This window comes from Gadus morhua, chromosome 21 (genome assembly GCF_902167405.1).
Source record: "Gadus morhua chromosome 21, gadMor3.0, whole genome shotgun sequence".
NCBI lineage: Eukaryota > Metazoa > Chordata > Actinopteri > Gadiformes > Gadidae > Gadus > Gadus morhua.
This window is the reverse complement of record NC_044068.1, coordinates 20,627,561-20,640,461: the sequence shown is the minus strand read 5'-3', so window position 1 is coordinate 20,640,461 and position 12,901 is coordinate 20,627,561. Positions and strand designations below refer to the sequence as shown.

Below are 12,901 nucleotides of genomic sequence, written 5' to 3'. Positions count from 1 at the left end.
AGAGCTTCCGGAGCGCGCGTCAGAGCTTCCGGAGCGCGCTCCCCCTTGCTCCCCCTCAAATTAAGCACTGCTTACACTGCATTACTACTAGGGCTGCAACTAACGATTATTTTAATAATCGATTAATCTGTCGATTATTTTTTCGATTAATCGATGAATCGGATATAAAAAAATAAAAAAAAACATTGTAATTGCCGCATCTTTATTCAAAAACGGAACATTACTTCAAATTCACAGTGCAGACTGAAGTGTAAAAACACCAGGTTAATGCTCCAACGTCCCGGAACTATTAAAAGTAATATTAAATAATAAAAAGATTAAAAAAATATAACTGGGATAACACAAAAAAAAAACATACAATGTATGATATACTTTTATATGTATATAAGGGATGTCCATGGTTAACCGGTCAAACCTATTGAAACCATTTTCGAGACTCCTTGAAATAGAACTTGTAATATTGCTTTAATTGCTGATAAGATGACGATGGTTCAAGATAGGACATTAAACAGGTCATAATTCTATCTTTACTATCTATTTTATATTACTGGGAAAACAAGTTTTCACCAAAATCTCTTTTTTTTTTTTCTTTACTGCTGCATTTGAACGCATCAATCGTATTACTGAGCCGATCTGAACACATCACATTTGACACTGTTTGTGACCATTGGTTAGTTGTTTTTTTTAAGCTAACCAGCTCTATATCCTGCCGATTTTAACATGGATTTAAAAACTGCATTTCTATTTTTAACTGACGGGACTTTCTACACCGTCCGGTTGTGTGATTACTACCGCTGCTTTGAATGACTGTTGATGCACGAGGTGCCGACTCCGAGCCCGTCTGCACAACGTCTGCAGCAGCAGCAGCTGACAGAGTTTTCGGTTGGACTAGAACAGGGGTCTGCAACCTTTTGTATCAAAAGAGCCATTTTGGCCCATCTCCCGCAAAAAAATTTTTTTTGGAGCCGCAAACTTTTTAATTCACCCCCTCCCCCCGCCGGAGACGCTAACGCTGCGCACCGCACAGACATTTTTTGTGACACTCTGTAAAAAAATAACATAAATCTTTAGCTGTCATGTGGCATCAGGGAGTAGCCTACAGTACAGTAGACTACAGTAGCCAGTCAGCAGCGTCAACCGTTGACGTTCTACGTGATCGGTCATGGCCAGCAATGTAAACAAGGAATAGATAGCATAGCATAGCGATACAATAGTCAAGTTATGAAAAAACTGTAAGGACCTTTATTATCAAAATATAACGTACTGAAACTTTAATATTCAACACAAGAACTTTAATGCTGTAAACCCTTCTCGCTCAGTATTCGTTCGTGCAATTGGCTGTCAACGGTGGATGCTGCTGATTGGCGGCTCACTGGCATGTCCCGCCTCCTGCCAATGGCAGCATCTAGGCTACTTCCTGATGCCAGATGCCAGTTAAAGATTTAACTCCTACTGGGATTAGCCAACTGCAAATCAACGAAGCTTTGTCATTCACTCCCCCCCTCACGGTAGCGCAATTGCGCATCCATTGCGACCTCTCGTTTAGTTGACAATATATATCAAAATATATATATAATTTTTCTTTTCTTTTTTTTTAAGAAAACTGCAGGGAGCCACGGCTGAGGGGCTAAAGAGCCGCATGCGGCTCCGGAGCCGCAGGTTGCCGACCCCTGGACTAGAAGGATACTGAGTTGAGGGAGTTTTTTTTAACCCAAAGACAGTGAAGGTACAACACTTTTATGTAGGCCTACAGTGCAGTTTTAAGATATGACCAAAATACAAGCTGTGGTCGCTCACACAGCTCGCTGCGGGCGTGCATGAACCGTGAACCAACCTGTCGGCGGCTGGCTGTAAACAGTGCTGCGCCTATGAGTAACTTATTAATCGCGCGACACAACGAATCGACGACCAAATTCGTTGCCAACGCATTTAGTCATCGATTTTTATCGATTTTATCGATTCGTTGTTGCAGCCCTAATTACTACAGGTTCATTTCATGGCAGCAGACACTCTCCATGTCAGTGGACATAGGGACACAAACCCCACACAAGCACCACCGATTGTTTCCTGTGCGCTCAGATACATCTCTCTCTCCTTCATCTATTTCTCCTCCATAGTCAGGCTCTGTTGGGGGCACTAAAACTCTGACTTCTCTTACTGGCTCAAAAGCATAGGCAATTGGATGCCTGCCCTCATTGGTGGGTCTATCCCATTCGTCCATATCCATTTTGTTGAGGCAGTAAGCTACCTGTGAGGCTATGAGCCGCTATGTAAACAACATAGAATGTTAATACCAACCATTCTCGTGACGTCATCGTATTCTGAAAACAGAGATGGCGGCGCACAGGCTGAAAACATTGTAATTAATGCAACGTGTTTGTGCTTCATTCTGAATAACGGGACATATTTCCGACTTTATTTGTATTTATAGTATATTTAAATATTTAACTAGTGCTATAGACTTTTTTTATTTGATTGCTTCCTTTCCACTTTAAACATCTGGCCTAGGTAGCCTACACATTCTAGTGAAGTGAATGCACAGAGGCCAACAATAGAAAAATCATGAATGGAATTATTCCAGAACATTAATGAGAGATCATTCATCTAATTAATAGTCTGACTTTGGTGATAATTGATCAGGCGAAAAAGGTTAATAAGCAGCAGCAGTGATCCAGAGGATCCACATGATCTCAAGGTTATTAAACAAAAAAAAATAATAATAATTAAAGTTGGTCAATGACGCCGTCTTTGACGCCTTTGTTGAGTGGAGGAAAAGCGGCGTATTACTGTGTCATTAAATACAATGGCCAACCATGTCCGGCTTTACATCGCTGTTCATCAATAGCGCCAAATATCGATATAATATATTCTATTTTTTTTCTTTTGAATAAATAAATAAATAACCAATCTCGAGTAACTGAGAAACTCAGTTTGGAACATGAATAAAGACCCAAATCCAGTACTTTGCATTTCTTAGCCATTTTGAATTCATTGCTAGACACGTCGTGATGCATCGTTATCTAATATATTGAGTATTGCAATATGGCTTTAGCGTGATATTATGGTTATCGCGGGTCTTGTATGGCATAGCGTATGGTGAGGTACCCTGTGATTCCCACCCCTAATCAAAAGACATCTACACGAGGCGCAGCTGGGACGTGGTGTGTGTGCCTGTACCCCTGAGCTTCGGCCGGTTCGGTGACGTTCTCCTTCTGGCGGAGCAGGAGCATGCTGCAGAGGGCATACTGGCTCTCCAACAGCAGGAACGAGTCCAGGTCACAGCACAGCACGCACAGCAGTCTGGAACACACGCAGGAGAGAAACAAGCAGCTGACACCACACACACTAGGTCTGAGACCCAGAGTGGGGTGCCATGTTATCAAGGAGCAGGTGGGGTTGGTAGGGTTAAGGCGTTTGCTCAAGGGTCCCGACAGGGCGGCTGCGGACACGAGCCCAACCGTCGTTTTAATTAATTTAGAATAACAGAATTTCCTGGGCTGGGAATCTCCAAATGCATGTTTGTTTTGTATTACTAGTATAAACCAAAGCAGTATCGGCAGAACCCCTGGTCTGAAACGCTCTTTTAGTGGCAATAACAAGTCATCCCATGTAACTTTAAAACCTAGAGCATTCAATGTGTAAAACAACACCACATAATAATGTGAACCATAGCAACTAATCCACCAGGCAAGGAACGCAGGGGGATGAGCACATATTGAGGCCTTTTTTTTCCTTTTACACAAATCATACTTCTTTAGCCTCTATTTCAAAAATATAAATTATATAGTACAAACTAAAAAGCAGGAAAGAACAGAATGACATGGCATTTAAAAAAGGATTAATCATCCTTTTTTCACTGCCCTTTAGAACAGTGAAACAGACCTTGGGTGTCTTGAAAGGCGCCTCTAAATTAAATGTATTATTATTATTATTATATGAAAGACCAACAGTGAAGTAGCGGCTTCAGTCCTGCTCAATCCGCTGTGGAGCAGCCTCCCTGACGTGCTGAGCTTCCTACAGACACCTGAGTGATGGATGTCTCCGCTCACTCCCTCAGACGCCCACGCAGCGAGCGGGAGTGAGGGCCTGCCAGGCTCAGCTCAACTGAGTACAAAACACACAACACACTCAGTGGGCCGCTGCTACACTCCAGGTAGCCATTTTGCTTTTGATGTGTGCAGGATCAAATGTCCTTCCATTCACGCCTTGTGTTGTGGAAGAACAAAGGCCGTTGTTTCGTGAATGGTCCATCTTTTACTTAGCATGCCGACGGTCGCTATCAGCCGTCTCTAGGACTGTCTGCATCCCTTCACAGGCCCCCTCGGAGCCAGCTGAGTTAACACTAGTTAACTGAGGGAGGAACGCAAGGTCATTGCAATCATATCCATCCATCTGATGGCCTGCTGTTAATCCCTAGAGAAGTAAAGCTGGGATGAGATCTTACAAAAAACTCAATTTAAGGAGCTACACATATCTAAATATCTAACCGCAGTGGGTCATCTGATTCTTCTGTCTCTTTAAAGTCCCGTGGTAAGTTGTAGCACGGTGTTTGATGTGGCTCTGTGCCGGTGGAACCCAAACCATTAAGCGTGCACTCACACAGACACACACACACACACACACACACACACACACACACACACTGTGCCAGCTGTGGTGCTCAGTGTCTCTCACCAGGTAAAAACAAGCAGTCCAATTAGCTGGGACAGCACTGCAGGCTGTGTGCTGATAAACAGCGCCATGCGCAGAGGATTATCGGACCCTCAACACGCTGTGGGCTTTGAAACAACAACAAGATAACTCTCCAGGGGAAGGGGGGGGGGGGGGGCAACTATTCAACTTTTTGTCTGACGGCATTACTTTGTTCTTTGTAATCCTGGGGAAAAAATTACCTTCATGTTCTCCACAATTTGTAACAGAGTTCTGCTCAGTCAAATAAGAAATAAGATATAAGCCATATGTAAGTTATACAATATAATCTACTTCAACCTCATAAAATGCCTTTATGTTAGTAGGGTATTTATTGTGTCTAAATACTTTGGAGCAGAGATTCTTGGACAATGAGGTCATTCAATTGACTTCGGTAATTCCAGTATCACCCTAAACAGAAATCTTCAATACTGTTTCATTTTATAATAATATAGAAGTTCCGTAATAATAATTTAAGTATATAGATTTCTCAGCTCAGGCAGGAGCATCAAAGTGACCAACAGCAGGCTGAATATTACTGAGTAGCAGGAGATGCTTAAAGCCTTGCATTGCTCGGAAGCATCTACTAAATAGCAAACATTAATAAACATTGACTGCAGTGGATCTGAATACGGACGGCACCACAGCAGCAGGAGTGATGATGTCTATGCAGAACATACACCTCTCAGCAGGATCAGCGATTGCAGGGGCATCTATAATTCAGTGTTTGACTCCTAGAAGACCTCACTGCTGAGGGCGCTGTAAGTCTCACTAATATGTTGGTATGGAATATGCCTGCATCTTCCTAAAATGATTCACAAACATTCAAACCTATCTAACCTAGAAGCAAGTCAAAATATGTCCCTTTACTGGAGGCTACAGAGGCTGGTTGCTTGTTATATGTAGCATTTATTTACCTTTAATTTGTGTACACTACACAAATGTGATCTCCTGGATCCGAACTGGGTTACCTATAGTTAAATAACTTCAAGTTTTGATAGTTAAGACACATGACGGCACTGGCATCAAACTGCTTATTGCGTCCAATTACATTGCTCAATTGTTAAGTGTAACTCATAGCATGGGGATTGTCCGTAGGATTTGTTTTGAAAAGATTGCTAAGCGCTGTCAAATCAAAACTCTAGTCTAGCCAACGTGACAAACCCATTCACTTTATGATGAGGATGAGCCCACCTCCTGAATGGCTGTGTCCTGCCAAACTCCGATAGGATGCATACGCCTTACGAAAGACGACTAAAAAATAACATCTGACTTCCATTAATACTGCCTTTAATCCACAAAGAGGAAAATCTCCAATCTCACCTCAAGCCAAACGTGTGTGACTGCTCGTAGTTAAACAGGGAGTTGATCTTTGCATCCGAATCCACTGCAATCAGCCTGTCCATCAAATCCTAGATGGAGAGAGTCAGAGATAGAGACAGAGACAGAGAGAAAGAGAGACAGAGACAGACAGACAGACAGACAGACAGACAGACAGACAGACAGACAGAGAGAGAGACAAAGAGAGAGTTAGAGAGACAAAGAGAGATTGAGAGAGAGAAAGAGAGAAATGGAAAAATAGAGAGCCAGAGAGAAAGACAGAGCGAGAAAGAATAAGAGTATGTGAGCTGATTCGTAATGGTTGAGGTGAGGAATGCATACTGTGAACAGAATCATAATAAGGGGAGAAATGTCAACGATTAAAGTGATGCGCTTGTTGTCCCCTGCCTGGTTTAGCACTGTGTTGTTGTTCAGAGCAGTCCCAGAGCGACATACAGACACAAGGCCTCTGCTGCCCACCAGGAGCAGCTCCAGGTAATACACCATACAGTTGTTCAGAGAAGTCCCAGAGCGACATACAGACACTAGTCCTCTGCTGCCCCCTAGAGGCAGCTCCAGAATCATCTGCTCAGCTGCACAGACACACACATATGCCCATACACACACAACACACACAAATACAAATACACGTGTACACATACGCAGGCACGCACACACTGACACACACATTCATGTAATTTAATCATGACATGTATTCCATGTTTAAGTCATGTGTACTATGATAGATGATAAAGAATATGCAAGATGTTTGCATTTGATTTCCTGGTGATTTCCCTCAGTTAAGGGTTCATCTGTTGTGGTGATCTGAGCACTGGAGGTTGGACTCACGGCGATGGTGCTTGGCACCTCCCTCAGGGGGTAGGCCTCCCTTTGGGGTAGAGGCTGGCCCCGCAGCAGAGCCCAAACCGAGGCCCCGGAGGACAGCAGGTTGACCAGCGCCAGGAACGACTGGGGAGGAACAGCCAATGGGCCCTCTATTACTGTTTCATCTTTCCATCACCATGGTTTTGTTAGGATTGATTTTCATTCTGCAGTCGATATTCGCTGCCTGGTCACATGGATTTCCACAATGAGGCTGTGTTGTACTGTGCGTGCTTGATGACCTAGCTCCTGGGTTGTTCTGGGTACAGCTGGCACTCTATTCTACTGTGTTCCTCCAGCTCCCCTTACCTTAAGGCAGCTCCACTCTATTGCGTTCCTCCAGCTCCCCTTACCTTAAGGCAGCTCTACTCTATTGCGTCCCTCCCTTACCTTAAGGGAGCTCCACTCTATTGCGTTCCTCCCTTACCTTAAGGCAGCTCCACTCTATTGCGTTCCTCCCTTACCTTAAGGCAGCTCCACTCTATTGCGTTCCTCCCTTACCTTAAGGCAGCTCCACTCTATTGTGTTCCTCCCTTACCTTAAGGCAGCTCCACTCTATTGTGTTCCTGTACCTTGAGGCAGCTCATCTCTATTGCGTTCCTGTACCTTGAGGCAGCTCATCTCTATTGTGTTCCTGTACCTTGAGGCAGCTCATCTCTATTGTGTTCCTGTACCTTGAGGCCGCTCTACTCTATTGTGTTCCTGTACCTTGAGGCAGCTCATCTCTATTGTGTTCCTGTACCTTGAGGCAGCTCTACTCTATTGTGTTCCTGTACCTTGAGGCAGCTCATCTCTTTTGTGTTCCTGTACCTTGAGGCAGCTCATATCTATTGTGTTCCTGTACCTTGAGGCAGCTCTACTCTATTGCGTTCCTGTACCTTGAGGCAGCTCCTGTCGATGGGATCCATGGGAGTGGACTTGGGATGGACCACACGAAGGTCCTCCCTCCCACACTCCAGCACTGACCACAGCTTGACCACCAGCTCCTGGACATAGCCTGACCACGATAACGGCACCAGGGAAGGATTGGCTGACAACAACGCGCTAGACTTGTCCTAAGGCAACATCTTAATAGACTTGCATTCCAAGATCAGTCATAATATTGTTTTTGAAAAAATACAGTATACACTCACTCAGTGAGTGAGTGAGTGAGTGAGTGAGTGAGTGAGTACCTGAGTTCAGAAGGGCCATCACACCAGGAGCTGTAGCTGCTACCTGGGTCACCATCACCCCGTAGCCAAACTTCTCACAGCGGCTCACCTGTTATGCATACACACGCACACACACAGACACGCACAATCACACAAAGACAATACACAATAATTTTTTATCTATACATATACAGTATACACAGAATATATATATTTTATACATATTTAATTCTGGTTTTGTTTCTATTTATTTATTGTATACTATCATAACCTTACAGCTGTTGTTACTATTATAATAGTTTTCTCCCCTTGGGGTATGTCTTTGGACTGATGAATGTTTTGTTGTGTTTTTTTGGAGCAGCATGGATGCCGTCCACACAGGCTGCTGTCTGAACAGCCCCACCCTGATCAAGGCCCCAGGCACCTGGAGCTTCTTGATGAAGCGTGAGTACATGTAGGCCACGCAGTGGTCCAGCGCCCCGGTGCTTTGGAGCAGCAGCAGGCCTTTGGGCGTGGCAGCGAAGTGCAGTAGACTGTCCTGCAGGGTCTCCTCCCAGATAAGGCTCGGACCCGCTCTGAAAAACAACAACACCGCAGTCCGAAGGTCTAGATCTGCATACGACAACCATGTTCAGACTTCACCCTGGCGTGATGGAATGCGTTTTCACCTGTTTTGTACAGCCTGTATTAAGGGGCAGCTCGCCTTCAGGGCTACACATACGCCCAGGTCAATGATCAACCCATGGAGGCAGAGGGACAGGAACATAAAGCCACTGTCTGAGGGTTTACCCGTCAGGGGCATTTTGGAAAGATGAGTTGATATTTTGGTCGCCAGTCCCTGAAGGACCTTCCTTTGCTCCAGACAGACATCTTTCTGTAGGACTTGTACATGCGTCCTGGCACTTAATGTACACATTTATTGTATTTCTTACATCCTGGCACTTAATGTACACACCTATTGTATGTCGTACTTAGTTGTGTAGATGGGTTAACCTAGCGATTGCAGTGTTTCCCCTAGGATGGAGTTGCAGCAGCGGAGGTGAAATGTTTTTATTTCCGCTCTTACATTTCTTTTGTGCTCGCAAAGCACACCCTAACGGGAGGCTTCTATTTGTCTGCCGGTAACAGAAGGGTGTACATACAGTACATTTGTGCACAGTAATAAGCAGGTGAGATATGGAGCGACTGAACATATTACAATCTTTAGAACAAGTATAATCTTTAGAACAATTATTTACCTTTAATTAATAAAAATTATATTATATCAACAACCACCCTATACAGTAAAATCACATAACCCAAATACTGCAACAATTGAAAAGGTCTGTGCCTCAAACCAATGCATCTTCCCACACCCTCCCCTCTCCCCATCACAAAGGTTGTAGTAGGACCATAAAGAGGCCATGCCTCTATTGAACAAGTTTTGGGTCTCTAGAGTCAATAGTGGCGACGCTACTGTGTATGTCAAAAATGTATGTTGACATTTTTGATGAAAAGAAATTCCTTAAAAAGAAGTGGAGATATATTTTTCAAACCCAAAGGTTGCAGTAAGACCAAAAAGAGGCCATGCCTCTATGTATCAAGTTTTGGGACTCTAGTCAATAATGGCGACGCTACTGAAATTGTTGCTAAATAAGAAATCCTCAAAAATAATAAGAGATATATTTTTCAAAACTTAAGGTTGTAGTAGGACCATAAAGAGGCCATACCTCTATGGAACAGGTTTTGGGATTCAATTATGGCAACGCTATTGAAATGTTACCATTGCAGTCGTTTTCAGTTTTGCACTTTGCAGACGGCCCATAAGCTCGCGGCTGAAAGCCGACAGCTCATAGAAGCCAATGCAATTCACCGTTCGCTAAAGATGGCTCGTTTGGATGAAAACAATTTTGTAGCTGGTTCTCTAGGTTACTACACTCAATTGTGTAGCAACGATGTTTCACTGATGATCTATTGAACCGCAAACTCAGAATTTGCCAATTTATTTCCAACTTTATGGAAGTTGCTTTACTCACAGTTGTGTGAATTCACCTGGATATGAAGTGTCCGTAGCGCAAAATAACATTTGTTTTCTAAAGAGAATACGGAGCTCTCCTCTCCGTTTATATGCTTTACTCAGGTGTGTGAATTGACCTTGATATGAAGCGTCCGTAGCGCAAAATAACATAACATTCGTTTTTTAAAAAGTTAAGAAGGCGCTCTCCTCTCCTCTCCGTTTATATGCTTTACTCACAAGTGTGTGAATTGACCTGCATATATAGCGCATATCCAGCGTCGGTAGCTCACGGAATGCTATATTATTTTGCATACGCAAAATAATATAACATTCGTAATTTAAAGAGAAAGGTGAAGCTCTACTCTTGTTAAAAAAAAGAAATTTAGCAGCGCCATATTTCACCGCCGCTGCTAGGGGCATATAGGGGAAACACTGGATGGTTAGTGCTTGGACTTTGTGTCTATTTAGTTACCATGCAACAAATAGGTGGAATAAACTCCTTGAGGATTTAAGACCTGCCCCCACTCTGACCTCTTTTGAAACGGGATTGAAGACTCATTGCACTTTCAATTTCTAACTTTGCCTTTATTTCCTCTTACTTTTTTATTTTATAACTTAATTTTATTGTGCACTTTCTACAATGCATTTTCTTTACTTTGCCTTTGTTTCCTTATCATTTTATTATTTTATTTCATGACAATGTTTCTACGTGAAGCACTTTGAGTCTGCCTCGTGTATGAAAAGTGCTATATAATAAATTTGGCTTGCCTTGCCTATGAACATCCTTACTGTACCGACCGCAATATATTATTCCTCTTTCTTCTGACAAATGTGCTTATTGTAAGTCGCTTTGGATAAAAGCGTTTGCTAAAGGCCCTGAATGTATCTGTAAATGTAAATGTGTCTAGAATAGAGCTCCATCTAGTCTTCCCACATTACTCTTTGGTTTTAACGTTCACCAAAGTGTTTCATATGTAGGCCTTTAGAGTGTGTTCCTATCTCACATGGTCTCCAGGGAGCAGGTAGAGGAACTGTGCCCAGGGATGGGGGTGGAGGCTGGGGTGGAGGCGGGGGTGGACACGGCGTTAGCCTGGAACAAGAGGAAAAGAAACAGTCCGGGCAGTAGTATGAAGATGGAATAGAAAGGAGCGTATTTCGTACTTTTTACATGCTGTATATCATCAGAAATATTCAAACAGCATACTAGCCTGTACTATTAACTGCAGCATTACAAAAAACAGGGAATTTGTGAAGACAAGTTCAGATTAACGTTTGAAAATAAAATGAAGGTTCTGATACCGTAAACAATTGGCCATATTTAATTTGAACTACCCAGTATAGGTAGTCTATACACTTTATGCAAATAAACATACATGTAAGTAACACAAAATAATCTTCATGGTCGTTTTTTGAACTGGATTTAGGGCTTTGAATAAGTTCCCAGTCTTAACATTTGCCCTGGCTTAGCTGGAAGTGTCTACTCAACGGCCCTAGCAGTAGGAAGGTGTAGCTGGGGAAACTCACTGAGGGTGTCCTGTTCTTCGATACTGGTATTGTGCTGGTGTTGCTGCATTGTGTGAGTAAAAGCACCCTTGGTACCTCCTTCAAAGCAGCAGCTATGCAGCTGTGCAGGCCATAAGGCCGGAGAATTTGCAGGCCCTCGCAGGTGTTGTACATCTGCCTGCAGGCGAAGAGGAAGGCCCCGCAAACAGCAGGCGACATCTCCCATCGGCCCAGAGAAGGCAGGTCCTTGTCCAATAACCGCTGAGTGAACTGTACAATAATATGGCTAGCAGAGAGGCTGGGAGAGGGAGGCAGGCAGGCAGGCAGGCAGGCAGGCAGGCAGGCAGACAGACAGACAGACAGACAGACAGACAGACAGACAGACAGACAGACAGACAGACAGGCAGGCAGGCAGGCAGGCAGGCAGGCAGGCAGGCAGGCAGGCAGGCCAACAAGCAGAAAGACAGAAAGTCAGGCCGACAGACAGAAAGAACAAAGTGAAGAAATAAAGACAGGTAGACACATTTTAAATATCACTACACAATTTATTTTTATGTCATTTTTATGTATTTTTGCTGTTTTACCAGGAATGGAAGGTATGCAGAAAGGTAGTTCTAGTATTATCAAGTACACATAATACTATATATATATACACAACTTGAATAGGATACTTCATCCTGGTTTTGAGTCTCTTGCTTTGCATTATTAGATATTCCATTGATATGGTGTATCAATCTAAGACCCTATCATAACACCTTGTTACTAAAGACCCTTCATATCACCTTGTTACTAAAGACCCTATCATATCACCTTGTTACTAAAGACCCTATCATATCACCTTGTTACTAAAGACCCTATCATATCACCTTGTTACTAAAGACCCTATCATATCACCTTGTTACTAAAGACCCTATCATATCACCTTGTTACTAAAGACCCTATCATATCACCTTGTTACTAAAGACCCTATCATATCACCTTGTTACTGAAACAACGGTTATGATTTGTTGTCAATTATTTGTCATTCCACCAAGACTGCCACACACACTAACCCTTTACTGCTGCTTAGGTCCAGACTCTTGTCATTCAGGAAGAGGGCGAGGCCTCTGTCGGTGCTGGCGATGCGTGCCAACACATCTGCTATGTGAGTTAAGCTCCCAGCAGGAGACTTTAATTTGGCCTGAGAATCACAAAACATACCTTCACCATGGGAGCAGATCGGCCAGGGCTAATGAATGACGGTTTGGAAGGTGTGTCTGGATGTGTCTTTGTGTGTGGGTGTCTGTGTGATCACACCTGACTAGACACAAAAATGATCAAGCTCATAAGATTAGAGGTCACAATTTCTCAAGAAAGATTA

At 43.3% G+C, this 12,901-nt stretch overlaps 1 protein-coding gene across 5 annotated transcripts in view; it reads right to left on the bottom strand.

The window, feature by feature from the left end:
• tbc1d32 (TBC1 domain family, member 32) overlaps positions 1-12,901 on the bottom strand; it is a 69,450-nt gene that overhangs the window by 34,940 nt on the left and 21,609 nt on the right. For 4 of the 5 annotated variants that reach the window (XR_003974339.1, XM_030345670.1, XM_030345673.1 and 1 more), the window contains 9 exons: positions 12,594-12,721; positions 11,563-11,839; positions 11,043-11,128; positions 8,467-8,617; positions 8,064-8,151; positions 7,770-7,888; positions 6,859-6,978; positions 6,013-6,101; positions 3,178-3,300 (listed from right to left, as the gene is read on the bottom strand). Coding sequence is in view for 4 of the 5 variants with exons in the window: in XM_030345670.1 (XP_030201530.1) it covers positions 3,178-3,300; positions 6,013-6,101; positions 6,859-6,978; positions 7,770-7,888; positions 8,064-8,151; positions 8,467-8,617; positions 11,043-11,128; positions 11,563-11,839; positions 12,594-12,721 (1,181 nt within the window). In the remaining variant the exon portion in view is untranslated. The remainder of the gene's footprint in view (positions 1-3,177; positions 3,301-6,012; positions 6,102-6,858; positions 6,979-7,769; positions 7,889-8,063; positions 8,152-8,466; positions 8,618-11,042; positions 11,129-11,562; positions 11,840-12,593; positions 12,722-12,901) is intronic. The other variant, XM_030345672.1, reaches the window with a different exon arrangement.